Source organism: Petaurus breviceps, unplaced genomic scaffold (genome assembly GCF_028583685.1).
Source record: "Petaurus breviceps papuanus isolate PSGF00001 unplaced genomic scaffold, PetGlider_PUasm1.0 37, whole genome shotgun sequence".
Classification (NCBI taxonomy): domain Eukaryota; kingdom Metazoa; phylum Chordata; class Mammalia; order Diprotodontia; family Petauridae; genus Petaurus; species Petaurus breviceps.
In genome coordinates, this window is record NW_027186296.1 from 75,329,273 (window position 1) to 75,356,509 (window position 27,237).

At 47.8% G+C, this 27,237-nt stretch overlaps 1 protein-coding gene across 3 annotated transcripts; it reads right to left on the reverse strand.

Moving 5' to 3' along the window:
• Nucleotides 1–26,451, reverse strand: SEC31B (SEC31 homolog B, COPII coat complex component). 3 transcript variants are annotated; one of them, XM_069098736.1, is made up of 26 exons: nucleotides 25,725–26,451; nucleotides 24,463–24,549; nucleotides 24,108–24,231; nucleotides 17,872–18,067; nucleotides 17,560–17,655; nucleotides 16,458–16,601; nucleotides 14,632–14,774; nucleotides 13,941–14,040; nucleotides 13,535–13,696; nucleotides 12,673–12,825; nucleotides 10,475–10,705; nucleotides 7,596–7,670; nucleotides 7,081–7,176; nucleotides 6,674–6,773; nucleotides 5,760–5,938; nucleotides 5,400–5,526; nucleotides 4,995–5,140; nucleotides 4,434–4,607; nucleotides 4,161–4,328; nucleotides 3,495–3,666; nucleotides 2,993–3,319; nucleotides 2,630–2,688; nucleotides 2,277–2,423; nucleotides 1,862–1,981; nucleotides 1,424–1,495; nucleotides 1–1,293 (listed from the first exon to the last, which is right to left on the reverse strand). In XM_069098736.1, the coding sequence occupies exons 2-26, from the start codon at nucleotides 24,539–24,541 to the stop codon at nucleotides 1,108–1,110; spliced, it is 3,576 nt and encodes a 1,191-aa protein (XP_068954837.1). In that variant the 5' UTR covers nucleotides 24,542–24,549; nucleotides 25,725–26,451; the 3' UTR covers nucleotides 1–1,107. The 3 variants fall into 3 exon arrangements, 1 of the variants encoding a protein (XP_068954837.1); XR_011170330.1 differs by having other exon boundaries at nucleotides 1,278–1,293; nucleotides 1,424–1,981; XR_011170331.1 differs by having other exon boundaries at nucleotides 1,279–1,293; nucleotides 1,424–1,981; nucleotides 16,458–16,598.
• Between the last annotated feature and the right edge of the window lie 786 nt (nucleotides 26,452–27,237).

Below are 27,237 nucleotides of genomic sequence, written 5' to 3' on the forward strand. Positions count from 1 at the left end.
TACAATCAAAGCGCTTTATTTTATCCTCAAGTATTTCAGTGCATCAAACGAAAGAATCCAAAGGGTGAGAGGCAGCCAAAGAAGGGGGCCTGAGGCACATGGTGAGGAACTTAGAGGAAGAGGAGTCAGAGGGGCTTAAGAGCTGCCCATGGCTGCTCTACCCTCCTGGGGACCAAGCCATGGAGGCCAGAGCAAGGGGAACGCTTCTCTTCCCTCACTCATTGCCCCATCCTAGGGCACCTGTGACCACAGCATGGAACGTCTAACAACCACTTGGGACCACAGGATACACATTCTGATGATCACTTATGACTACATCACAAGCTATCCACCCAGAATGGGGAAAGGAGGTAGTGTGGACTGAGCTCTTGGATTCAGTACACACACAAACATCTACCCAAACCATAGGAGGAAAAGGGAAAAGGTAACTTGGCCTGCCCAACTGCTGAGCAGACTTAATAGAGGAGGCCCTACTCTCCATTCTTCTCCATAGCCTGGTACTCCCCCAACTCCCACCCTCCACCCCAACTAACCAGGGATCTGGACTGAGCACTAGCCAGATCTTGTCCAACTTCAACGGAACTGGAGACAGGCCTAAGAAGGGATGAGGGTAAGAAGGGGGCCACAAAAAAGAGGAAAAGAGAATGCTTGGTGTGGGTGCCCAGAATGCCAGTGGAATAGGGAGGAAGTACAAAATCCTTTCTCTTTCACCCTCTTTGAAGATGGCTGAGAGGAAGAAGGCAGGAGACAGTGGAGTCTAAAGGAACCTGGGATAGGCTGAAGGAGACAAACTGAGTGGGGAAGGTAAAGGATGGGATGAAGATCCCCCTTTGCAATGCACAGCCAAGCCAAGTCAGCTCCCACACAGGCTAGGGGAAGGGGCAAAGCTCAGTGGGAGCCAAGGTGAGTCGACAGCAGCAGATCTAGGACTGGGGGTCAGTGCAGACATTTTTCCTGTCTTCCTTCCCAGGCCTTAATTCTGAGGGGGGTGGGAGATATGCCATCTAACCATCCATCCCCATCTATCTCAGAACCACGTCAGTCTCCCACTCTCGGAGTCTGGATGAGAGACCTGGACAGAGGGTCAGAAGGACAAGATGGCCCATCTCAGTGTCCTCCTTGAAGCTTGTGGGCAATAGTGAGGATAGTCTTCAGGGCAGGCATAAAGCCAGACACCTCACTGAAGCTGCTGCTGCCCACCACCTGGGTGTGCACTGCCAGGGCCTGCTCATAGCTGCCAGCATCCACACATCGGGAGACCTCATGGAGCCCAGCCAGGACATTAGGAGAGAGCTATGAGGGTACAGAAGGCAAGAATATGTCCAGGTCAGTGAATTTTTTTAGGGAAAGACCAATGTAGCACTGGCCCTCCCACTGTGGCTAGAGGATACAGTTCAAAAAGGGAAAAAGGAGAAGCACCCACCGTTCCCTCCTGCAGCTTCTCATATAGATATTCCAGTCTTAGAGCTACCTCCTCTAGCTTCCGTTTCGTTTTCTGAAAGTAAGGGGAAAAGATCGGTGGGCATGAGCCAGGCCAGGGACCAATTCTAGACAGCACTTTCCTCCAACCTGCCATGGTCAGTCAGGGGGGTAGGGGCTAGCCCAAGGGCCTGAGCTGGATGTCATCCCTCCTGCCCCACTCCAGACCTTCCCCAAAGGTCACACTGTGAACAATCCTTCCTCTCTCACCCTCCGGGACTAACCCTTCCAGAGCATCATATCCAGACACAGTTAACAGAATGGGGACAAAGGAAGTCAGAGAGGCTGAGCAGGGCCCTGTTCCTGAGGGTATGGATAGCCTGGAGTCTGTCCTTTGGGGAGGGGTGGAGGGCATGGTCCCTCCCTTCAGATCCATACGCACAGGGTCAGAGGCTGACAGGGCACAGCGCTGTAGAAGGGCTTCAAAACTGGTCTTTAGGGGCTGGTGCTCCAGCGGCATCTCCTTCTTCTTCACTTGCTCAGGCGGCAGCTGCTGTAGTTGCTAATAAATGAGACAGACAGGCCAGTCAGATGGCCAGTCCATCCAGACAGAAGAGCAAGACACACAGACCAGCCTGGATTAACAGACAAGCTGTTTTTCTGTTGCATTCCCTGAGGACTGACTCCGTGGTCCCAAAAGCATCACCATGATCCTTCTTGGGAAAAGGTGACTCTGACCTCTAGGGTCTGAGCTACCTTTCAATCTGTACAGCACACCAGAGAAGGAAGGTAAAGCACAAGGTCTCTGTGTGCAGGGGCACTGGGGGAAGAAACCCCCACCCCTTCACTCATCTTACTTGCAGAGTGAGCTCTCCTGGAGCTCCTGGGGGAGCCTGACCCACGCCTGGGATAGGAGGGCCAGGAGAGCGGGCTTCTCGAGGATTAGGGGGCAGGTTCCCAATAGGAGCAGTGATGGGAGCTGGTGGAGTAAACATCTCAGGAAGCTAAAATGAAGAACATAAAGGGTCACAGGGCCAGCTGGGAGCTTCCACGGGCTCTTACAGAAGTCTGAAGAGTGGAAGTGGGGGAAGGGGCACACTTGAAGGAGAAGTGTGTAAGTGGAGTTGTGATGGGGGAGAATGAGTAGAGCCAGGGTGTTTGTGGAGGGCCTTGGCAGAATGGTATGTGTGGGGAGAAGACAGGGGTTAACCTTTGTTCTTTGGAGGCCTCCCTTGGAAGCTGAGGTATCTCTGCAGGGTTCTCGGGGCCCTGTGAGGTACAGAGGGATGGACAGAAAGATGCATAAGGGTCCATAGTTCCCCAAGGATGGAGGTCGGTGCAACAGGGGAAACAGGAACCTCACCATCCCACCTCCAACCAGCTGAAGCAAATGCATATTGTTATTCATCCTCAACCATTTTCCCTGACATTTTCTAACCTTATGAGGGCCCAGACAGTGATGGAAGGAGGGCAGACTAGAAATCAAAAGGGAGCTTTCTGAGGGATACTGATTGTTGGGGGAAGGAGAGAATCCTGTGGGAAGGAGATAGAAGGGAGAAAGGAAGAAACTGACCTGAGTGGGTATCCAGGATGCCAGTGGCTGGCAAAGTTCTAGATACTGGAGCGCCAGGCCCTCCAGGAGGACAGCATGTCATAGGGAAACTGACAGGAGGAACTAGAGGTTGGGAGCCTATGCGGGGTGGTAGGCCAGGCCCAGGGGCCCAGGCTGGAAGTGAAGGAGACAGGCCTGGGGCCCCTGCTAGGAAAGCGGAGCCAGGAAATGATAGTGTCTGGGCAGCCATCGGTGGAGATGGCCCAGGGAAAGGCTGGGTGCCTGGAAAGCCCACAGGACCAGGGGCTTGGGTCTGCTGCACTCCTACCAGCTGTGGTTGAGACAGAGCTGAAATGGAAATGGGAAAGAGGTCAGCGACCCTTATCTCTCTGCCTCAGAAAAAGGATAATGAGCACATGAGCCTAGTTATTGGTCAGAGAGGAATGGGAGAATGGCCCCTGGCATGACCAGGCCAGCCTCGGGCAACCTTTCCTGGTTAATCTATTCTTAGTAATTCACTCACCTGGACCTACTCTATGACCTGGAGGGGGAGGCTGAGCCAGCTGAGCACCTGCTGCCCTCAAGTCCCTCGTGGTCTGGGTTCTGGGGCCCTGATAGGTGCTTTGGTGGGTGAGAGCCATTGTTGCTGAGGGCTGAGGCATGAAGACCCCTGGTCCTGGGGCTGCAGTTGAGACCTGTGGAGAGAGGGTGATCCAAGAGTGTGATAGAAACCAGAGTGTTAGGGAGGGGACAGAGAAGGAAACAACTTCATGTCTTCTAATGGTAGAAATTATCTACTGCTGATAAAAGACAAGGCCAGCTAGCAGTTGGCTGTGGATATGAAATTAATCTGGGCCTTGGAAGGAGAAAGGTTTTCTCAAGAAGCCAAAGAGAGGGGACCAGTTCATGTAGGTGTTCTCAGCATGTCCCTGATAGCTTCAACCTCAAGATCTGAGATCCATTGTCGGCTGGATGAGAGCTCAAAGGGACCTTCAGACTGATCTGGTCTAACTCTTACTTCACAAATGAGAAAACTGAGGCCTAGAGAGTCGAAATGCTTTTCCTAAGGTCAAAAGAGGGCAGGAGGCAGTATATCTGCTCTTCTGTCCCAAAATGCAATGTCCTTTCTATATATGTCAGCATGCCAGGCATGCTTCCCTGCCCTTCCCATCCCACTGGTGGGCCTCACCTGGTGAAGAGGCCGGAATCCTGCAGCATGGGGCTGGGCTCTAAGGCCTCTAGGCTGGGGAGAGGACCCCACTGGGACCCGAGGAAAAGGGAAAGGAGGAGGCTGCTGGTCCAAGAGCCTAGACCCTTGGGCGTGAAAGAGGCGATCTCTCAGCTGCTGGACAGGGGGCTGCAATGGCAACAACATAGAGAGATGGAGCAAAGGACCCCACAGGTTTATCCATTCTTTCTCCTGCACCAGCCTCAGCCCTCCTTCTGCCAGAGATTTACTCACTTGGGCACAATTCTTGGGGAGATAGCTCATGGCAGTAGCAAGGCTGCCCTGGGCTGCAAGCAGGCTGGCATACTGAGTAACTTTGTGGGCCATAGCAGGGCCAGGGACTGCCCCCTCAGGGCGCTGGAGCAGCTCTGGACTCCTACTAAGAACCATCACCTTCTCCATCAAGTCCTTTGGTGATATGGAAAAGGAAAAGGAAAAGGATAAGAAGTCTCTCCAGTCTGACTAGCTTCCCAGAACTCAACATCGAGCAATTTCCCAGGGAGTACGGTAGGGGTAGGAAGCCTTCTGACCAAACCAGTGAGGGGGATACCCCATAGAAAAAGGCTGTTTACTCTCTGTTTCTCAATACCCATCTTCCTTCCTGTTCAACTGGCTCAGATCCACTCAAACCAGGTCAACATCTCCCTCATTCCAACCCTGGCTACCTCAAGAAGACCCCAAACCCTGAGGGACCTCACTAATCCCAAAAGTCTCTGGTCCTAGCTTTTCTGATCCTGTGGCAGCAGATCTCAGAGCCCAGCCATCAGTGACTGAGTATCCAGATGGTTCTCATACCTGCAGAGCCATGGGTGAAGAAGTCTGGTGAATTTTTGCCCAGCACTCTACCAGCCGCTCCACATTTCCTGAACAGATGTAGCAAAGGCAGGCTTCTGCAGACAGTGTTCCTCCACCCTCCTGCTCTAAGCGGGTCCCCAGCATATCTGCAGGGAAAAGCAAGTTTTGTTAACATTGGAAAACCAAGCTCCCTCCTTGTGTCTCTCTTCCAGAAGGAAGTCCTGGCTCCAGGGTGGCATGGGCTCCATGGTTGGTGACATGAGGAGGCTGGCTGCATTCAGTGGCAATGGCACACCTGGGATGTGGTGTGGAAGTCAGACAGTGATGATGGTTTCTCTCATTTGACCAGGGAGATGAGGTGAGAAGGAAGAGGCTCAGGGAAGAGGGAGGGCTGGGCATACGCACCACAGAGCTCAGGGAAGTCTTGGTGGCCACAGTGTGTCAGCAGCAGGGCCAGAGCCTCTTTCCAGCTCTTCAGACTGCATGAACATGCCACGTTCCTCCACTTCTGCTCCACCATGCAGGCCAGAAGCTGTGGAGTGGAGAGAAAGGCTGTCAGCACTGGGGTCTGATGGCACAGGAAGGATTTCCCCACCAGCATGGCAGCTGGGAAAGACCATGTGCAGAGTGCAGGAACCACATTCACAAACTGGTGTGATGCCTACACTGTACAGTCATGTTCTAAATGTGCACTGCTATGACACATAAGTTCTAGGTATGTGTTTGAAGCAATAAGTCCTCTCCTCCCCAGTGACTGGAACATACTGAGGCAATTCTGGATTTCTTCTGGGCAAAGTAGCGCTGCTGAGTCTTGCGCAACAACTGCTCCCCACCAGCTCCGGCCAAGATGATGGCATCCGCGAACCTCTCCTCCTTCAGGCACAGTTCCACAGCATAGCCTAGTTCTCCTAGCAGCAGGGCCTGGCTTAGCAGGCCATCAGTGTCTGAAAGGAGAGGGTCCCCACCTCCATCAGTCAAATTTAAGACCTAGAGCTTTGTTTCTTCCCCAAGAACCCCTTCACAAACATAGGACCTTGTTCCCTTCCCCACCAGAACCTACAACCCACAACTTCAGCAACTACATACAGGACCCTGCCCCCTTCCCTTGCTGACCAAAGTCTCCCATCATTCCCCCTAACATATGTGTGTGTGTATACCCATAAAAAAAAAGACCCATAGCCCCTGTTCCCTTACCCAACTATGGAAATGGAAGCCCTAAAAATTCCCCTTACTTGACCCTTTGCTCAATACACCTCCAGGACTCTACTCTCAGGTCTCCCTCCCCTGGAGTTTTCCCAGGACTATTACAGCCTGTGGAGGGGCCTGGAAACCACCAAAACTGTGTATTTGGAGGAGGTACGCATTTAGCTGGTGTTGGAATCTTTATCCCTCAGGTAGAAAGGTAAGACTGGGAAAGGAGACACCACACAGGGTTGCTACACAGCATCTCATATTAAGCCTTTCCCAGTAAGAAACAGGATAAAACCACCCCTGAAAACTGTCACAGTAAAAGCTCAGACAGTGACAAAGCAGGAGAAAAAATAAAATTGACGGGAAGTGGAGAGATACTATTTGTACCCAGGAAACACCTCACATGACCTCTGTTCCATAGGGGAACATGGGGCTCACTGCCTGGGTTTGTACAAGCCTGGACACGGTTCTCCCTGAGGTGGGGGCACCTTCTGTGACAGGGATCTCCAATGGGGTCAGGTTCTGAGGGACAAGCTCATCAAAGAAGGCAGAGGATGTAGCAGATTCCTCCGAAGAGTGTCTGGAACCCTGCACCAGGAGGGGAAGGATGGAGAAAGGTGACAAGCTAGGATCTGCATTTAGGGGCAGGCTACTGGCTAGCTAGGGGAGCCCCAGTGTGAGTCCATTCCCTCAACTGTCCCTTCAAAGGTGAAGGTGGAGATGAAGTAAAGGGGTGGAAAGGTTAAATGAACTAAGGCACAACCCCACCTTGGGTCTTACAGTCACTTGGGGAGCTGCAGTGGAAGCTGAGCAGTGGGACAGGGAAGGTAGCCCAAAGCCCCAAGACCACCCTCCCATGGGCCTTGAGAATGTCCAGAAAGGGCTCCCACCACACCTGCCTGCAGAAGGCTTGTCTGTTCCAGCGGAGGTCACCTCCTTTGGGGTGAGGACTCTCACCTACTTCCAAAACACTCCCCAAACATGCCGCCATCTGCAGGAAGAGAGCTGTGAGCATCCTCTAGAATGACCCCTCTGCCTGTCCTCCCTCAGTCTGGGCTGGGGCAGTCCTCGACTTCACACACAGACATGGCGGATCAGGGTGTGCACCAGGTGTATGTGTGCGGGGGGAGACAATGGCGCTGCAGGTTATGTTCTCAGATGGGTTTATTTTCCACTGCGTCGAGGCCTTGCTCCCTCAGCTTGCCCATCAAGGCTCTGTGAATTTTTTGAGGTTTGTCTGGTAACCTTTGGCCATTTCGTCTGGAGTCTCAGGGAAGAAGAGGACCCAAGCCCAGGGGATCAGGGCTACAGTCACAATGACAAGGAAGGAACCCAATTTCTGTGTCTTTCCTGACAGATTTTCCTACTCTCTGAAATTGCCACACATGTCTGAATTGGAGAGCAGCTCACCTTCTCTGAAAGCTCCTCCTTACTATATCCTAACAGCTTGAGGAATCTGGTCCTGGATTCCTGTTCCAAGGCCACCTAGGGAACCATAGGACACAGAGGTAAAGTCAATCAATTGCCATACCTAGCAGAGGTTGTTCCAAAATGTTAAGGTTCTTCATACGCCTGAAATGGCTTGGACTGAGATCTCAAGTGAGCAAAGGCAAAGACTATCTCTCCTCCAACTTAAGTGTTTTGCTCTGAATTCATGGAAGTTGTCTTCCCTTTAACTGCTCAGGGACTGAACTCTGAGCTCTGCTCGACACTCCAAATGCACCAAGTCCCATTTTGTTCTGCCCTGTTTCTCTGAGTTAAACTCTCCCTGCTCCTTTAGACCTACTGCTCTGCACACAGGAGGAGACTAACCCCACCTTTCCACTGCCCTAAGACAGATGACAAATTTCCTTGCATTCTTTCCAATTTCTAACTTGGTTCTTTGCATTTTGTTTAATAGTTCTGCTCTTTGTATAGGGACCATGACCTAAATCTCACTCTACCTCCTCCTGTGTCCTCTTTCCCTAGAAATGCTAACATAGCTTCAATTACAATCTAGATTGATGGTTAGTGATAGTCATCACCCAAACCAATCTCTGCTGCCTCCAATGACCCCAGAGTGGCAGTGTTTCAAATTTTACCAAAAAATTGAGGCCACTGGCCATGCGCTCCTTCTTCCCTCTTCCTTGTCTCCAATACCTGTGGTGGCCTCTGCTATCTTCTCTTCCTTTACTTCTGTTTCACATGATGAAGTGGCATTATTCCTTACCAAGGTTAACCTCTTTACATGTTAAACAGTCCCATTCCATCTCCTCTCCACCAACAGATTGCCCTTTCTATCCTCCCCATTCTTTTACTTTTTTTCAATCTGTCTATTAGCTCCTTCCCTACTGCCTACAAATATGCCCATGTCTCCCCCATCCTGAAAGAACCCTCACTTGATCCTCCCATCCCTGCTAACCATTGTCCTACATCTTTTCTTCCCTTCAAAGCTAAATGCTTCAAAAGAGCTATCTATAAGAGATGCTTCCATTTTCTTTCCTCACTCTTTTCTTAACTTCTTACAATCTGGCTTTGGACCTTATAATTTCACTGAAAATGTTCTCTCCAAAGTTATCAGTGATCTCTTAGTTGCCACATCCAATGGCACTCTTCTTGACCTCTCTGCCACCTTTGACACTGTTGATCACTTTTTTCCCCTTGATACTTTCTGCCCTCCAGTTTTCAGGACACCTCTCTCTCTCCCGGTTCTCATCCCACCTCTCTGACCACTCCTTCTTTGTCTCCTTTGCTGAATTGCTGGATCCTCTTCCAGATTGTGCTCTCTAACCATAAGTGTCCCTCAGGGTACTGTCCTCTTCTCTTCTCCCTCTATTATGTCACTCGGTGATCTTATAAGCTTCCATGGATTTAATGACCATCTATCTCTAAGCTGATTATTCTCAGATCTACTTAACATGACAAATTCTCTGCTGACCTCTAATCTCACCTCTCCAACTGCCTTTGAGACATCTCAAAAGGGCTATCTAGTATACATTTTAAACTCGAAATGTCAAATAGGACTCATTATCTTTCTCTCTAAACCTTTCCCACCTCCCCCCTTTCCTAACACTATTCTCCCAGTCCCTCAGGTTCATAACCTAGGAGTCATCCCAGGTTGCTCACTATCTCTCATCTCCCATAACCAATATGTTGTGAAGACTTGAAGATTTCACCTTTGCAACATCTCTTGAATAAGCCCCATTCTCGCCTTTGACACTGCCCCTTCATCACCTCATGCCTAGCACATTGCAATAGCCTACTGATAGGTCTGCCTGCCTTGTGTCTCCCCACTCCAGTCCATCCTTCATTCTAACATGATCCAGTCATGTCACTCCCTACTCAACAAACTCCACTGGCTTCCTATTGCCTCCAGGAGTACATATACAATACTCTGTTTGGCATTCAAAGCCCCTAACAACCTAGGCCCTTCCTGCTGTTTCAGTCTTCTTATACCTTGCTCCTTGTCACATATTTTTCAATCCAATGACACTGGCCTCCTGGCTGTTCCACAAACCAGACACTATCTCTTGGCTCTGGGTTTTTTTCTGCTTCTTCTCCATGACTGTAATGCTCTCCCTCCTCTGCTCTGAATAATGACTTCTCTTGCTTCCTTTAACTCCCAACTAAAATCCCTTCTTTTGCCGGAATCTTCCTCCAACTCCTCCTAATTCTAGAATCTTTCCTCTGTGAATTATTTTCTAGTTTATCCTGTATATGGAGCTGGCTTTGTACATATTTGTTTGCTTTTGTCTCTCCCATTAGACTGTTGTTCTTAAGGGCACGGACTATCTTTTACCTCTTTGTATCCCTAGTGCTTTGCACACAGTAGGTACTTAATAAATGTCTACTGACTGATCTCTTCATCCTGTTTCTTCCCCAGAACTCACCCCTCTCGGTCTCTATTTAACATTAGTCATCTCTTATAACCTCTTATTTCTACCTCAAGCTTTTCAATCTTTCAGTCATCAAAATACTGTGTAAAGAATATTCTGTGTCTGAAGGAAAGACCTGGAGTCCTTTTCATGCCCCCTGCCGTGCTATTTATCTTTCCAGACTCTTCTAATCCCATACCATCTCCCTTAGCACCTTATCTTCCCAGATACTGTTCCGTGGTCCTCCACAGCTCACCTCTCCTCTTCTTCCTTCCTCCCTCCCTTCCTTTTTCCTCTCTGTACTCAAGCCTTCAGCAAAGGCTTAACATTCAGTAGCCACAGGCTTCCTTTGCCACTGTGTACCCCGTACATGACTAGGAGGCTAGTCTAAGGGTGAGGCCTCTGAGGAGTAATAGGATCTTCTGAGTCACATACCTTTAGGAATTGCCAGGTGTCCTTCTCAGAGGGCGATGGAGCTCGCTGGATCTGGCTTTGACAGTAATTCAGGAGACTACCTGACCCTAAGGCCTCCTGCAGTTCCTTGGAGCGTGCCAGCAGCTCAGACTCTGTGGTAACTTGACTGATGAAGATGAGGTGGGAGCCAGGCTGTGGCACCTGCTGGGTTGGGGGACTGGGCAGACCAAAGGTAACCAGCTTCCCCCCAAACTGTAAAAAGAAAGATCATACATATTCTAGCCAATGTGCCAAAGGTAAGAATATGGTCCGTGTCTTCCCCTCTCCTTCCCACTGCCACCAAAGAAAGTAGCACCATAGGGAAGGTTAAGATGACTGTTAGTGTTATCCTGGATCTGAACTCCAGCTCTGCCCCTTGTGTGACTCTAGACTAGTCACTTTATCTTTATAGGCCTGAGTTTCCACACCTTTAAAATGAAAGATTGGACTAGATGGTCTTTAAGTTTGCTTCCCTCTCTGAAATCTCATGACCTTATGAGTAAGAGGCATCAGTCAGGCTCACTTACCCTGGCCAAAGAGAGACCAGACACTGACGGGAGCCTGGAACCATCAGGGAAGGAATCTCGCACCAGCTAGAGGGATGGACTGTCTAACATGTTTGGACAAACTGACCTGAACAGTTTCCTCCAGCTTCAGGCTGCTGATAGATCCCTAGGGAACATGGCTTCCTCCACCAGAGGTCCCCAGACAGGACTAAGAAGGGTGGTACTTCTAAACTGTGCCCCCCAGTATCTTTGTGTCCAGACTTGGCTACAGACATCTGTGCTTGTAAATACAAACTCTACCAGTCATCCTGGCTGGAAACTCTGGTGTCACCTTTGGCGCTTCTCTACTCCTTTCCCTAAGCCATCATGGATGAAGTTATTTCTTCTGTCAGGAGACCTTCTTCACCTTTCCTACCTCTTGATCTCCAATGCCACCACTATTTCTGGTCCTTATCACCTCGCTCCTGTTCACTGCAATCATCTCCTAACTGGCTGCTCTGCCTACAGTTTCTCCCTAGGCCACATCAGGGTCAAATGAATACCCCTGAAGTATACACAGATCTGCCACTACTCTATTTACAAGCTTCCTCACTGCCTACAGAAGGAAGGCCAAACTCATCTGCCCACCAATCGAAGCCCTCCATGTTTTTGTGACCCCCTCTTTTTTCAGCCTCCCTTGGCTCCACCTCGCCAGGTCTCCTGTCCCCCTAACCCATGAAACTTACTCTGCACGGACTTCCCCCATAAAAAGTGCTCTCCGCTCTTTTCCTTGACCATTCAAACCTGACCCATTTTTTAAAGCCCAGACGAAGGGCCATCTTCTTCATGAAGTCTTCCTTGACTCCCTAGCCTATAATGAACTCCTATGGGTCCTTAGTTTGAATCAAAGTTTGGACACTTAGCTGTTACACTTATATTCTAGCATTGAATAAAAAAACAATACATTTACATCACTCTTTACAGATTATAAAGTGTTTTAAAAGACATTCTTTCATTTTATCTTCATATGCCACCACATAGAACAGTGGAAAGGGTGTTAGATGAAGTCAGAGGACCTGGGTTCAAATACTGGATCTGTCATATACTACCTGAGGGGCATTAAGCAAGGCACTTAACATTTTTAGGTCCCAGATTCCTCATGGGCAAAATAAGGAAACTGAAATAGAAGACCTCTATAGTCTATTCCTGCTTGAAATCTATGATCCTGTGACTTTCTGAAACAGGCAGAACAGGAATTGCTATTTCCATTTTACAAATGTGGAAACTGGCTTAGAGAGGTGAAGTAACCTGTGCATGGTCACAGAGCTAGTACATGGAAGAGCCAGGTCTCAAACCTAGGTCTCTTGACTCCCAAAACAGTGCTCCATCCACTAGACTGTGTCGTCTTCCATGCAAGGTCTCTAGGGGGAACAACCATGTAGACTTCTCTGTTTCCTCCAAAGCCCCCAGCACACGTTTCACAGGAACACAAGACTGAAGGGAAAAGTCAGTTAAACCCATTCTTCTTAACAATGAAGAAACTGAGGCCCAAAGAAGTGATTAGCACAAGATCACACCTAAGAGACTTTATTTATTTATGTTAATTGATCCCTGTGTGGCTTATTTTTGTTTGTACACACACACACACACACTCTCTCTCTCTCTCTTTGTTGGAAAGAAGGGAAGAGAACTTACTGCAAATGAGGCACCTATTGGCCTGCGAATCCATTTTGGGGGCTTCTTCAGTGGTGGGATTAAGTTTGTGTGGACCACCTGCTCTGGTACCTCCAGTGGAGGAAGAGGATGGCCAGTGCCAAATGGATCAAGGCTACTGAAAGAAGATGAGATCTGAAGGCAGAAATGTGGATGTGTCACTAGCATGAAGCAGAGGGCCCAGCCAAGGCCCCAGCTCAAATAAATGTAAACCCATGGCAAACCTGAGCTACCCTTAAGAAGTCTGGCTTCTATAATCTGCAGCTGAGAGGTAGGGAGCCCAATGCATTTCAGAGAGCACACTGGGATCTCACCCAAATGATGCTTCCTAGAGAATGTGAGAGCAGAGGTGCTAGGCTACATCTTTACCTCTTTAATAGGCCTCAAATAAGGGAAAATTAGAATCTGCCAGACTCTCTATAAACACAAGAAGAGCAGCAGCTCACATGTACCAAGTGCTTTAGGGCTACAAAAACACTTGTGCAAAATAGCCCTTTGAGGTAAGGAATAATAATAGCCATCACAAGGATGGGCATGATTCTTTTCCCTATTTTATAGATAAGATGAAGACCCTGAGAGGCCAGGTGAGCCCCCAGCCACAGAAGTTAGCAGCAGAGCTGGAGCCTTCCTCCTGGGCCTGGGCTCTTCCCATAGTGCCAACTCCCCCAATCTGCCCTCAAAGGGCTGCCACATCAAGGTCAAGCCAGAGACACATGACAACCAATACTGTGCCTGTCTCCTCGAGGTGGGGACATCAGAGGAGAACCCATCTCTGTGCCCTGTGCCCTGAATGACTGCCCCAGTCACAGCTCCCCCTATGGAGCCTGCCATCCCCACCCTTCACCTTGTCAGCCTGGGTCTTCTGCTGGGCTTCCCAATTCCCTCCCATTACTGAGTACAAACTGATCCAGCCATTGAAGGAGGCAGCTGAGAATACTGGGGGATTCCGGGGACACCACTGGACGTCAAAGCACCATCGGTTCTGTGTGGGTAGCTTATATACCACCTAATACAGGGAGATATGGTCATTAGGGTCTGGCCCTCCAAAATGCAATCCCAAGCACATGCCTAAAATCAGAGATGCTCCTCCTATCCCCTACCCCCGTATTCCAAATTGCTCTTACTCCCCAAAGACAAGGTCTTACAATGCTCCAAAGCTCAAGCTCCTGATGCATCACCCTCTTCCTCTTCCCACTCCCCTCTCCTGCCCCCCACCACCTACTTGGGGGTGGGGTGCAGCCCCTGCCCACCTCTCCACTGCCCAAGTTCCAGCACAGGATCTGGTTATCTTTGGCACTACTGAGTAGCAGCTCTGGGTCTGCCTGGCTCCATGACACTGACAGTACTCCCCTAAAAAGTCCAGAAGGCAGAAATCACTCCAAGAAGTTATCTGTTTCCATGCTGAAGGAGTAATGCCAGTATAAAAAGCACCAATTAAACCAGATTAAGCAAGTGGCGTCTACTTAGAATGAGGTCCCAGGCTACTTTCTATCACCAGGAAGGCAGTGAGGACTTGACCTTTATCCCATGTGAAAAGGCTCAGAACAGCTTTTAGGGAGGTACCAGTTGCTGTTGGGGAAGGGATGTTGGAATCTAAACTTTGGCTGAAGATCTTGGTTCGTGTAGTCCTGATGTCTAGAGTGTTGGCATAGATGAAGCCTGAGGGAATCTCCCAAGGAGCCCTGCCTGCCCTTGGAGGCCAAGCCAGGCTAATAGCTAAGGCCTTCACTGTTAGTTTCAGCCATGCTCTATGAAACTCAGAAAAACCTATGAGGACAGAACTGAAGAGCTGGAGCCTCAGGCTGTTTTCCATAACCCAGGAGTCTGCAGCAATCCCTCAGGGTGTTATGGCCTCAGAGATCCAGTAGGTGAGCTCCTATCCAGGGCCAAAACCCCAGTTTAGCCACCTCCCAACAACAAAGATAGAAAGTCCAGCACTACCTGCTGTGGCTGTCCAGCACTTTGAGGGGGGATGAGGCAAACCGTAGGTCCCACATTTGGATCACTGGGAGGCGATCATCCTCAGAGCACAGTACCAGCTGGGTAGCCACTTCTGGGTGCCAAGCCAGGCCAGAACAGTGCATCTGTGGGCCAAACAGGTCCCACCTTACACCATGTCCAACCACTCCACAAGTCTCTTGCTTAAGCCCAGACAGGTTGCGAGCTCTCCAAAGCGAGTGTACTGCTTCTTTTATTTCCTTCAGAGACATGTCTGGTGCCAGTCATATGCTGGGCATCAGTAAAGCCTTGCTGGCTCACACTGAAGGATGGAACAGGCTGAGTACCAAGCATGGAGGTGGGCCACCAGGGGGAGGCCCAAGCACAGGTGTTTGGCTCAGCTCTGAGCTCCCATTAGGTAAGCTGAAGACACTGGCAGGCCCACAATCCCAGTGAATAAAACAGGAGGGTGTGATGGGGAGAGGAGAGCTGTAATAGATGGTGGGAGAGGGGCCACAGGAACCAGGAGATTTGATTCAAATATTTATTAAGTGCCTAAAATGTGCAAAAGCAGATGTGAGCTGGGAGATCAGTTTCTAGGAGAGTCACAGGAAGCAAGAATAGCTATCCTTTTGAAAGAGTTCTTTGGGGTTGTGGGGCTGATGGGAATAGGAAAAGGAGTGTGTTAGGCTTTTGCTACTCTGGTTCCAACTCAGTGAACCACTGACAATTAATTAATCCTGAAGTAACAATCAGTCAGGAGAAGCCAAGGGCCTGAGAGAAGAGCTTCAGGAGCGGTTATGGGGGATAGGCAGGAGAAAAGGAGGTAAATAACAGACACAGAAAGAGAATGAAAGAAAAGCTGGTAGTACCAAAGGAGTAACAAAGAATAAGTAAGACTCCCAAGGTGTATGCAATGGTGAGGGGCGGCTAGGTAGCGCAGTGAATAGAGCACCGGCCTTGGAGTCAGTAGGACCTGAGTTTAAAACTAGCCTTGTGACCTTGGGCAAGTCACTTAACCCCAATTGCCCTACCTTCCCCACTCCAAAAAGCAAAAAAAAAAAAATGTGGAAGAACTTTTAAGTAGAAAAATGATATAAATAGAGCAGGAAGATTACATGGGCAGCAGTATATGAAGGCACCTTAGCAAGGGAAGAAGACTAGAATAAGAAAGACCAATTAGGAAACTATTATAACAGCAGAGAAAAAAAGGTAAAGAGGACCTAGACTGGCAGGAGGTGGAGGGAAGCAGACACACAGGAGAACTGAGGTGAAGGGATAATCCTCAGGGATGGTTTCTTTTTTATCTTTGCACCCCAGTGTCTGGCACAGGGGAAGCACTTCATAAATGCTCACTGACTGACTTGCTTGACAAGTGACTGGATTTGGGAGGTGACAGGAAACAAATATTACAATATTATTATTCAAAATTTTGAGTCTCAGGGACTGGAAAGATACATCAGCAGAAACAGAGAAGTAAGGGGAAAAGGTGGATTTTCTGAGATGAAGAGCTAGTCTAAACATGCTGTCTGAGGTGCTAGGAAGTGTTCAGGAGCTATCGAGGAGGCAGAAAGCGAGAAGTTCAGGAGTCAGCTGCCCAGACCTGGTCTATGGGCAAATCCCTCAAGCAACCTATGCCTTACTTTCTTCATTTATGATAACTGAAGTCATGAGAGTCGATAAGATTAAGGGAAAGGTGTAGGACAGAACCTCAGGGGCCATCCATTTTACATTTAAGCTTAAGGAAGAAGAGAAGCCAGTAAAGAGGACAGAGACAGACCCCAGGGGGTGGAAGGAGACCTGAAGCTCTCAGGGCCTCCATTACTCACCCTGTTGCTGTGGTCGCTGACCTTGATGATGGGCTCATTCTTCCTGAGGTCCCACACCACAGCCTTGCCACTAGGGTGGGCTGAGGACAGGATGTGCTGGACTTGCTGGTTCCAGGACAGTGCACTAACATCCTCTGGAGTCTGCTGAGGCAGAGATGCACAACTCTAGGGCCCAGCACTCTTCCCCTTAGACCATGGAGGGTCTGTTGCTCTGGATAAGCAGGCTGGGCTTCTAAGAGAGGCCCCTTGGGAACGGTGGGGCTGCTGGGAAGGGGCTACATTAGGCTTTTGCCATTTGGCCATCCTGGCTCCATCTCAATGTGTCACTGACCACTAATTAGCCTTGCAATGACAATAGGTCAGGGAAAGCCAAGGGTCCCAAACAAAAAGCTTCCTCAGTAGTTATGGCCCTGCTGACCATGCCTGAAGGGGAGGGGTGGATAAGGGCCAATCTTGACACAACAGAGAGAATGAAAGAGAGAAAACCATGGGAAACATTTAAGGAAAAGCTCCAGCTAAAACTCACTTGGCTAACAATGCGGATGAATTCAAACCCAACTTACCTCACGATACTGTAAGCATAAGGCAGGGAGGGGACAGAAAAGCAAAGAGAAGACAATTACAGACTGACAGGCAGATTCAAACAGACACAGGCAAGCAGGCAAAAGTGTACTTATGAATGGGAAGCTGAACTCCTCCCTTCCCAGAAATATCCATGCTCCCTCCTTATGTGATGCAAGGTTAGGTGCCTCCCTCCTATCCCACAGGACCCTTGAAAAAAGTCCTGGGATGGACAGATAACCCCCTAACACCATCCTTCTCCCTCCCACAGACTCTTTCCCTGGTTCTCTACCTACTCTACCTAGAGAGTTAAGAAAGGCCTCCAAGAAAGAAGGTTCCCTGCTTCCTTCTAGAGAATACTATCTGGCAGGCAGATGCACCCCCCCCCCAATACCTCCTCACCCAACTACCATAATTTTACTGACCGTTAGCTTTCTTAGTTTATGGCACCTCAGTGCCCCCCAGTGGCATAATCAGGAGCAACCTGGCTCCCAGCTTCCCCCAAGGACACTTCCACACATTGGATATACTGCAACCTCACCTGGGACTTGGATCCTGGAGTCATTGGCACATTGAAATTATTCAAATCCCAAATGTAGATTTCAGAATCATTTGCTCCTGAGGCCAGGAGATTGCTCTATATGAAAAAAACAGAAACACAGTGGTTTATCCATTCCCAGGAAAGACAAATCTAGGCCCTCAGCATAGAAGGGGTGGTTATACTAAGGAGTGGTCAAGGCCTGCCTGAGAACACTGGGCAGAAAATACCCTTCATGGTCAGATAATAGAGGTTGAATTGAAAGGCGAGAACATAACCTAATGGGGTTTCAACAGCAAATAGCTACCAGCATACCTGGAAAGGATTAAAGTCAAGGGCTCTGACAGCACCTGTGTGCTTCTCCTTCTGAGCAACCAGAGGATCCTTCCCGGAAGTCAGGATTTGGGAGACACTGTACAGAGTGAGCACACCATTGTCCCCTCCACCTGCAATGACTCCTGAACCTTCAGGAGATCCACTGCTGAAGTTCCCCCAGATCAGCTTGTGAAACCTACAAAGAGAGGACTTGGTCATATTGGCACAAATTTGGAGCTAAGGATCCAGCAAGTAGCAGCCAGAATCCATCTTTCACAATTCATGGGCATCTTTATACTCTCATATTCCAGTCATAGGAAGTGGTTCTACCCTCTGCCCAGTCCTACCAATATGGTCAGCCCCTTTTCAAGCACCAAAGAGATACTTCGCCCACCTTCTTATCATTGGAAGAAGTAGAGGGTCATGGCTTCTAGGCCAGAAGAAGATACCAGCTTTTCTGTAGTGCTTAGCAGATTGCCTGGGACACAGTAAGTGTATAATAAATGCTTTTCATTCACTGAAAAGGAAGGGCTAGTTCCCTTCAAGGACAAGCAAGTTCTCTCCTTTCCTGTCCAGGGACAGCATCATTATTATCTACATTTATCTACACTTTGAGAGTTGTAAAGCATTTTCCCTATGATAATCCTCCAAGGGAAGGTAGCAAAAGTATTATACCCATTTTATAAAAAAAGAAACTGAGTCCTGAGAGACTTACCTGACTTACACAGGCAAATACTAGTTATGTAACCCTGGGCAAGTCACTTTAACCCTAGGGGCTTCAGTTTCCTGGCACTGGACTAGATTATCTTGAAGGTCCCTTCCAACTCTCAGTCTTGTGACCCTAGAAGTGCTGACTGAGCTCCAACCCTAGTCTTCTGGATCCAAAGTCAGGGTTCTTCCTGTACCCAGGAGCAAATCCCAGTCTGTGTGAAAATTACTCTTGTCAAAGGAAGGTCCTATCTATGGGGGAGAAGCTGCTATATTTGTCTAAATCCTCTGCCCACTGCTGTGTGCCCCCCAATGCCAGCCCATGTGGTTTTTTTCTGTGAAAGCCTCAGAGACAAAGCCACATGACAACACACAACACCCTCTAAAAAGAATCTTGGCTTCTGAGGCTCCTTTTGATCAGGGCTCCCAGAACTTGTACAAGGAAAAAAGAATATCCAGCCCTCTTTAGTAAGATACCCTAATGCATGCTCCCATTTTCTAAAAGATCAGTGCAAAATCAGGCAGCATGCTATAATGAGACATGGGTTCTACTCCCACTCACTGTATGATCTTGAGAAAAGTATTTCATGTATCAGGGCCTCAGGTTCCACATCTGTAAAATGAGGAGCCTGGACTACAGATTGCTTTTGAGGGCCTTTTCAGATCTAACTATTCCATTTACTTCTATTCCAAATCTAGAAGTAAGACTTGGGTTAGATTAAGCACCAACAGTTAAGAATTCATGAGATTCACCTACAAGCCCTCCTTCTCTATTGGCTCCTTTTTAGCTGTCTACAAACATGGTTTGCTTATTGTTAAGAAGCCTTCACTTAAGCTGGCCATCCTCTAAAATCATAATATAGTACTTTTATCAATTAATCAATAAGCATTTATCAAGTACCTATTTTATGAGAGGCTCTATGTTAGGCACTAGAGATACAAAGACAAAAGTGAAACGATCCCTGCTTTCAAGAAGGTTAGAATCCATTTAGGAGGGTCATGTGTATATCTGTATATACAAAATTAACATACAATGGATACAAGATAATCTTGAGGGAGAAGACACTAGCAGCTGGAAACATCAACCTTCACTCTCCAGACAAGAGATCTTGAGGATGTCCCCTAACACAATGTATGGAACCCCTATGAAGGACTAAAGGGGGAACGTGGTGAAAGCTGTATAAATGAGGTAGAGACAGGCTGCTACCCATCCTATTGGAGGGAGTCCTCATATTAATGAAATTCATGATCTTAAGGCATTCGAGTAGCCTAAGAGGAGGTATGACAGTGTTTAGGGAAATTCATGGAGCACAAAGGTATCCTAAACTCAACATTTTAAAAAATTATTGTTAAGAATTGTCTTTGCATGTAAGTGGGAAAAGAAATAAAATACTACATACCTAAGTCATTAAAAAACAGTGATATTATCTGGAATATGTCTCATCCCTTTTGAGTTCTGTGACATAGAGAATGATAGCATTCTTCCACAAAGAGCATAAGATAGAAAAAGTTGGGGACACATCTAACCCATCATGCCATTCATATTTTCAAGCTTCCACAAAGAAGAGAGCGACAGGGAAGCTCTGAATAAAGAGGCCCAAAGTCACTGTTCCACAACGGCTCCTAGGAAGCAGAAATCAAACTGCATGACTGCAGATGGTTCCTGAGACACCATTTCTAGACTCAGGGGCTGATCACAACAAATATCAGAGAATCAAATATGGTCAGATGTGTGATATTCCTAAAACATTTTTCTAACAAAAAAAAAATCTCCAAGAGTTCCCCACTGCCGTAGGATAAAACACAAACCAGTCAGTTGTGATCTTTAACCCTCCACAAGCTGATTCGCACCAATCTTTCCTGTTTATCTCATATTACCACTGGCTGTTTGGGGCAAACTGGCCTCCTCGTTCCCACACACTGTATTTCATCTTTCACCTTCACATCTTTACACACATGGTCCCTCACAGAAGGAACACACTCTCTCTCTACCTCACCACATCCTTCAAAGCACAACTCAAGCCTTAACACTGACAACAAAGCCTTCCCTGATCCCCTCAGTTATTAGCATTCTCTCCCCCTTGAAAATTTGTTTCTATTATGTTGTTCAGACATTTTACTGATTTACTTGTATATCTGCCATAGCCCTCTACTAGAAAGTAGCCTCTTTGATAAAAATGTTTTGTTTTCATTTTCGTATCTTCAACACCTAGCACAGTATCATGAATTTAACAGACACTTAATAAATGTTCACTGAATTGAATTAAATTGTACCTAAGCTTCATAAGGAACCAGCAGGGTATAGTTCTCCCAATCAAGAAGAGAGAGGCCCAGAGGCCTTAGCCCTAGGAAGCCCATGTTGAAGAATCACAGAAGCCTTTCAAGAAGGCTTCATCAGGCACACGAATGAGGTATATGACCCTGGATTTCACACCAAGGATGAGAGAAGAACCCAGCAACCATACAAAAAAATCAGCATGGAGGCTAACTACAATGAAAAGCTGGAAATAATGAAAGAACCTGTTCAATCATGGATCACTGGGAAGGAAACACAGGACTGCACCCAGCTTATCAGGGGAAGGGATTCTATATAGGCAAATTTCTGTTTTTTGCTTATTTAGCATACATTATATGCCAGAAAGCTAGGAACTGAGAATACAAATTTTTTAAAAGTGCATCAGGCCCACTCTCAAAGGGCTTATATAAGACACTAAACAGTCACTAACCACAATTCGAAATGACTTTTCGTCTTGGGGACTGAAGTGCCTTCAGCATGAATCACAGTGGAGAAAAGAAGCCTTCCTGGCTGGGTATCCTCTCAAAAATCCAGCTCAAGGGGACCCATTCAGCATGCTGAGGGGACTTCCTTACTTTGTCCTGATACCACAAAGATCCCATTGGCACACTTTGGCTATCCACCTATTATTCCTCATTCTTTCTATGGAACCAGCTCATCTTTTTTCTGATGGTACACTTCCCTGATGGCACCCTTTACTATAATTCTTCAAATTTCTTATTGTCATATGTTACAATCTGCTCGTATTCACTATGTACCTTTTCCAATGCCTTCTGTGTGATACTCATTTTGAATTTTTCAGATACTACATAGGGTTCTAAAGGCATACAAGAGAATATAGACATTAAAAAAGATAGACCTTTGTTTCAGAGAGAAATATCAAGTCATTAAAGGACCTCTGCAATGTCCTGAAGACCATCAATAAATCAACCAACAAAAACTTATTAAGTACCTATTATGTGCCAGGCAATGGAAGCTATTCTCCTCCCCCTCCTGTTTACTTCTGGGTCCAATTCATCATCCATTTGTACTGTCTGTTCCAGATGGACAAGCTCTATAGGATATAAACCTAACTGCATGTCATAATCTAGGCAGTAGACATTCTTCATCCACTTGGTTTTTCCTATGTACATGGTTAGGGCAGATGCTCAAGTGGTTACAGATCTCTTCCAGGAAGCTCTACAGCAATGGTTCAAACTCAAATAGAAATGAGGCCTCTAAACCATGTATATAAGGATCGCTGTGGGCCACATTTTGACTAAGTGTGTTGGCAAATGTTTAACAACCAGATTTCTGAAAAAAAAAACAAAAACAAAAAAAAGTACACACAATACACTTTGGGGGGGGGGTTTGGAGGGGAGAAGGCAGGGAAATTGGGGTTAAATGACTTGTCCAAGGTCACACAGTGACTGAGGTCACATTTGAGCTCAGGTCCTCCTGATTCCAGGACCGGTGCTCTATTCACTGCACCACATAGCTGCTCCAACACAATACACTTTTAAGTTTAATCTGCATTATTAATGTTTTCTGCAATATTTTAAGTCTAGACAATCAATAAATCAGCATCTGTAGAACCTTACTGAATCCCTCTTCAACTCAATACTGTGCTGGATCATCTCAGATACTTCCTAGTTGTGTGACCCTGCACAGATCATTTAACCTGTTTGCCTCAGTTTTCTCAACTGTAAAATGGAGATAACAACATTTACCTCCCAGGGTTGTTGTAAGGATCAAATGAGATCATCTTTGTAAAGCACTTAGCACAGTGCCTGGCACACAGGAGATGCTACATACATAAATGCTTATTCCCTTTCCTTTTCTTCCCTATGATGGTGGCAAACACCTGTGGTGAGTCTCTTCTGTCTCCTTGAGACTAAGTCTCACTTGATATTTGTGATCTGAAGGTTACAGAACAAGGATACCCTCTACTGTTCTATCTTTCAAGGAACCTTGAATAATTTTAGTGGGCAGATAGGAGACACTTTGTTTGAAGACAGCCCTGAAGGTAGCATTTTTATTTGACCAAATAAAATACTTTAAAAAATAATCAATAGACAATATGCACAGTGGGAGCTTGTATTCTCTACATTTTTCAGTCAACTGTGTGATGGTAAAGATATCACTTGCAAAAAAACTGACTGGTTTCACATGAATGTTCTCATTGAGGATGCCCTTCATGCATTCTTATAAAAATTTTCTACAGATGGGAAATTAGATGGATACATTTTTGTGACATTTCTTTCTCTCTCTTCTTCCTCCAAGGCTCTCTCCTAGGCCTTCCTTCTTTTCTTTATGCTACATACTATCTTCCTTGGTGATCTGATCAGCTCCCATGAATTCAATTATCATCTCTTTGCAGATGATACCCAGATTTTTATATTTGCTTTTGGTTTCTTTATCTAGTCATATTATCATTAACTTTTTTTTTGGACATCTTTAATTGAATGTCACACTGGTATCTCAAACTTGGTATGCCCAAAACAGAACTTGTTATTTTCACCTCCAAATATCCCTTCTTCTGAACTTACCTAGTACTGTCAAGGATACCATCATCTTCCCATTCAGGTTCATATTCAGTGCGTTGTCCTCAACTCTTAATTGACACTTATCCAACTATCCAGTCTCCTGCCAAATCTTGTCATTTTTATCTCTACTGTGTCTCTTATATTCACCTCCTTTTCTCTACTGACTTAGCTACAAGCCCAGGTCAGGCCCTCATCATCTCATGCCCACACTACCACAAGAGTCTTCTGATTGGTCTCCTCACATCTTTGCCCATTCCAGTTGAGCCTCATAGCTGCAAAGGTGATTTTTCTAAAGCATGACAATTTCCATCCTCATTGCACTTCCCATTCAATGAACCCCAGTGGCTCCCTATTACCCCTAGGATTAAAGATAAAATCCTCAGTTTGGCATTTTAAACTTTATGACCTGGCTCCTTCCTACCTTTCCAATCTCCTAACATTTTAATCACACACACTCTGTGGTCCTGAGACACTGGATTACTTGTAGCTCCTAAAACAAGATTTTATCTCCATGCCTGGCTATTCTCCATGCCTTCGATGTTCTATGTCCTCACCTCCACTTCTTGGCCTTCTTTTTTTCCCATCCCACAGAGACACCACACACACACATACTCACTCACTCTCTCTCTCTCTGTCTCTCTCTCTCCCAGAATTCTTCCTCTCCACACATAGCTACTCTGTCAACTGACAACAACCTGGTACTATACCTGTTAGAAGCAGAAAGAACTCCTTTGTGCTTCAGGTCCAGGGAAGGGTCTCTGAAATCAACCTCAAAGATTTCCAAGGTAGCATTTGTGCTGAAGGATGCATCCAGCTGCTGGGCAGATGTTCCTAGGCATCAAGCATAAGGAGAAGTAGAAGAAAGGAAGGATTAAGAGTGAGCTGAAGGCAATTCCCATAAAGTTAGGAATGTACAGCACAACACATTCTGACATAAATGGAAGGGAAGAAAAGGGACTTACATAACTAAAAGGGTTACTTGTCAGTGCAATTGATCAATAAAGAGTCTAAAAGGCATCTTTAAAAAACAAACACCCAGCTCCCTGTTCCTGAGGGAATCACCTGTTGCCAGATAGATGGGGTGCTGGCTGGCTGGACTCCACACCTGGACAGCAGGCCTCTCAAGTTCCTTCAGCTTCATGCTATATCCTGTACAGGATGAGTAACAAGACTGTTCAAGAGTCCTGAGAACACACATTGGAGGGACTGGGGAGCAGACCTGAAATGCACCTGAGGACTTTCTCTTCCTACACCACCCTCAGCGGGGATTTCAGTGTAGGAAAAACAGGATGATGACTGCAGCAACAGTTCCTAAACCTGCAGATATCGCTTAGTCCGTATCTCTGAGTTACCCTGAGAGCCAGAACTCTCAAGTCCTGGCTCAGTGGCCTCCCACTCCCTCTCAGAGCACCACGGGCAAGACTCAGCAAGGCCTATGAACTATCAGTTCAGGCTACTGCACCCAAGGCTCTCAGGACAGGAGGTGGGGATGTGGGATGGGACAGAAGTCAAGTAGGTTCCAGATGGGCTGGGGACTAGACAGGACCAAGGGTGACCTTCAGGGCAACAGGATGGGAGGTAGTGCTCAGAGCAGAGGCTAGAAAGGAGAGGAGAGTCTTCTTGGGTGGGAGAGTTTTACAGGGGTGGGGGTGGGTGTCAATGCTCATAGCTCGAGTCGGACAGTAGACGGGGAGCTCCTTGGTTGGGCCACTAGGTAATGCGGGTGCTCAGGTCTAAGACTGGACAGTAAAGGCGGGGAGGGGGAGGCTGGGGGTGACGCCGAGGGGCTAAGGACAAAGGATGTGGGGGCTCATGGTGGCAGAGGGGGGTGCTCAGGGACAGGGCTGGGCAGAACAGGAAGGAGGCTCCCTAGGGGGCACCCTGCCACACTGGACAGGGCAGGGGGAAGGAAGAGCTCAGGCTATGGGTGGAGTAGGAGGATGTTCAGGGCTGGGGCTGGGCAGGACTGCAGGGGGAGGTTACCGGGGTGGGGGCTCTGGGCCGAGCTGGACAGGAGCCGGGAGGCTTCTGGGGGCAGTCAGGGTGGCAGAGGGAGTGCTCAGGGCTGGGGCCGGACAGGACGGGGGCAGGGAGGTTCCTTAGGGCGGGGGTGCGGGGGGACCGTGAGGGGGAAGGGGGGGCGTGTGTGCTAAGGGCCGGGGCTGGACTAGACGGGGGGAGGGAAGGCTGCTCGGGTAGGGGGAGGTCAGGGTAGCAGCGGGGGTGCTCATGGCCAGAGATGGGTAAGACGGGGAAAGGGCAGGACTGGGAAGGGGAGGGAGGGCTGGAGTACAGGCTCATGGGCCCTCAGCCCCTAAACCCACCTGTGCCCGACTGTACCGGGTCATAGGTCAGGTAGTAGCGGAACTGGGTCAGAGGTCAAGTGCGGGCTTTCCACTCGACCACCACGGTTTCCTATGGGGGGGGGGGGGGCGGTCAGCAGGGCCCTAGCGATGGAAGCCGCTGGGAGCCAAAAACATTCCCAGAGCGAAGAGCTAGACCTGCCCTTCGCGCATGCGTAGAGAGCCCAGGCGCGAGCGCCTTTAACCCTTCTGTGCCCAGACCTGAGCGTCCCCTCCCCCTTCCACGATTTCACTCGCAGGAGCGGATGGCACCTTAGTTTAAGCGGAGTTGAGCTTCTTGGACCGTCTCGGAATTCCTGAGAGGGACACTCGTCCATGGCCTGGGGCTTTGCTTTCTGACAGGGAGCACTCCAATTCCCATGTGCGGGAAACGGAGGCAGATGAAACCTGGGCGAGGAAGGGGGAAGGAGAGCGGCGGCGGATGGTGCTAGGGGGCACGGAGAGCAGAGTCCTGGAACGCCAGGCTGCAGCTGGGTCCAAGCTTGCGGGCAGCGCGCAGCTGGTGGAGGCTCCTGAACTGGGGCGTCCAGAGGGGCTGAGATGGGGAGACGACCACTTTCCAAAGGCCTTTCCTGATCTCTCCACTCCCCCCAGCCCCACCCCTCATTGCTTAGCACTTTCATAACTTTGCATTTACATTTTTGGGTACGTGTTGTATACTTTTGGCAGATGTAATAAATTCCTCAAAAGCAAAGATTGGTATTTTTTCTTTATCCTTAAGTACACAGGGGCTTCAGCAATCATTAAATGCCTATACCAATCTATAACACCCATAATATACCAGGTGCAGGGGAAGACTAAAACCTAAAAGTTCTTTCCATTGAGGGGCTGACATTTTATAGGGGAAATGTCTATACACATTTTTTAAGAATGAAAAGTAATTTTTTTTAGAGGGATGGCACTAGAAGCTGTTAGGTTTAAAACTGAACTTATATTCTTCTATAAATGACTTCCTTATAATTTGGTAAAGGGCATTGTCACCCTTAACGAAGGAAATTCACTACCTCTGTGTCATCTGAACACACCTACCTGGCACTCAGTGCTTCCTGAATTGACCACAATTTTGCAGCCTTCCACTTAACATCCCTTCCCCTACCCCAAGGAAACAAGGGATTCTAAGAGGGGAAGGCAAGGAGGGAGCATATTCCGGCTAGTTATCATCTGCATAGCCAAAACAAAGGCAAAGAAATGGAATAGACAGAACCTTGTGTAAGGAAGGCCAAAAAGTTCTGTTTTTTGGGATCACAAAGTGCTGGAAAGATAGATTAGACCAGTTGGTCAAGGGCTTCAGATGACAATCTATTGGATCCTTGGCTCAATGGAGAGTCACTGGAGTAAAATGACTCAAGTGACATTAGACTGCTCTTTAAGAGAATCATTCTGGCAACTTTGTAATGGATTGGGGTGGTGCAGACTGGAGGCAGGGCAATCATTTGGGGCTTTAATGATGAGGCCTAAACTAGAACGGTGACAA

What these genes read in the sequence shown, in the direction of transcription:
- SEC31B (XM_069098736.1), bottom strand. Translation starts at nt 24,541, where the DNA reads ATGAAGCTGAAGGAACTTGAGAGGCCTGCTGTCCAGGTGTGGAGTCCA. An exon ending in CTCCAGGATCCAAGTCCCAG is followed by an intron (nt 16,602 to 17,559) that starts GTGAGGTTGCAG and finishes TCTCTGCCTCAG; the next exon opens with CAGACTCCAGAGGATGTTAG. An exon ending in GGAACTTGGGCAGTGGAGAG is followed by an intron (nt 13,697 to 13,940) that starts GTGGGCAGGGGC and finishes TCCCTGTATTAG; the next exon opens with GTGGTATATAAGCTACCCAC.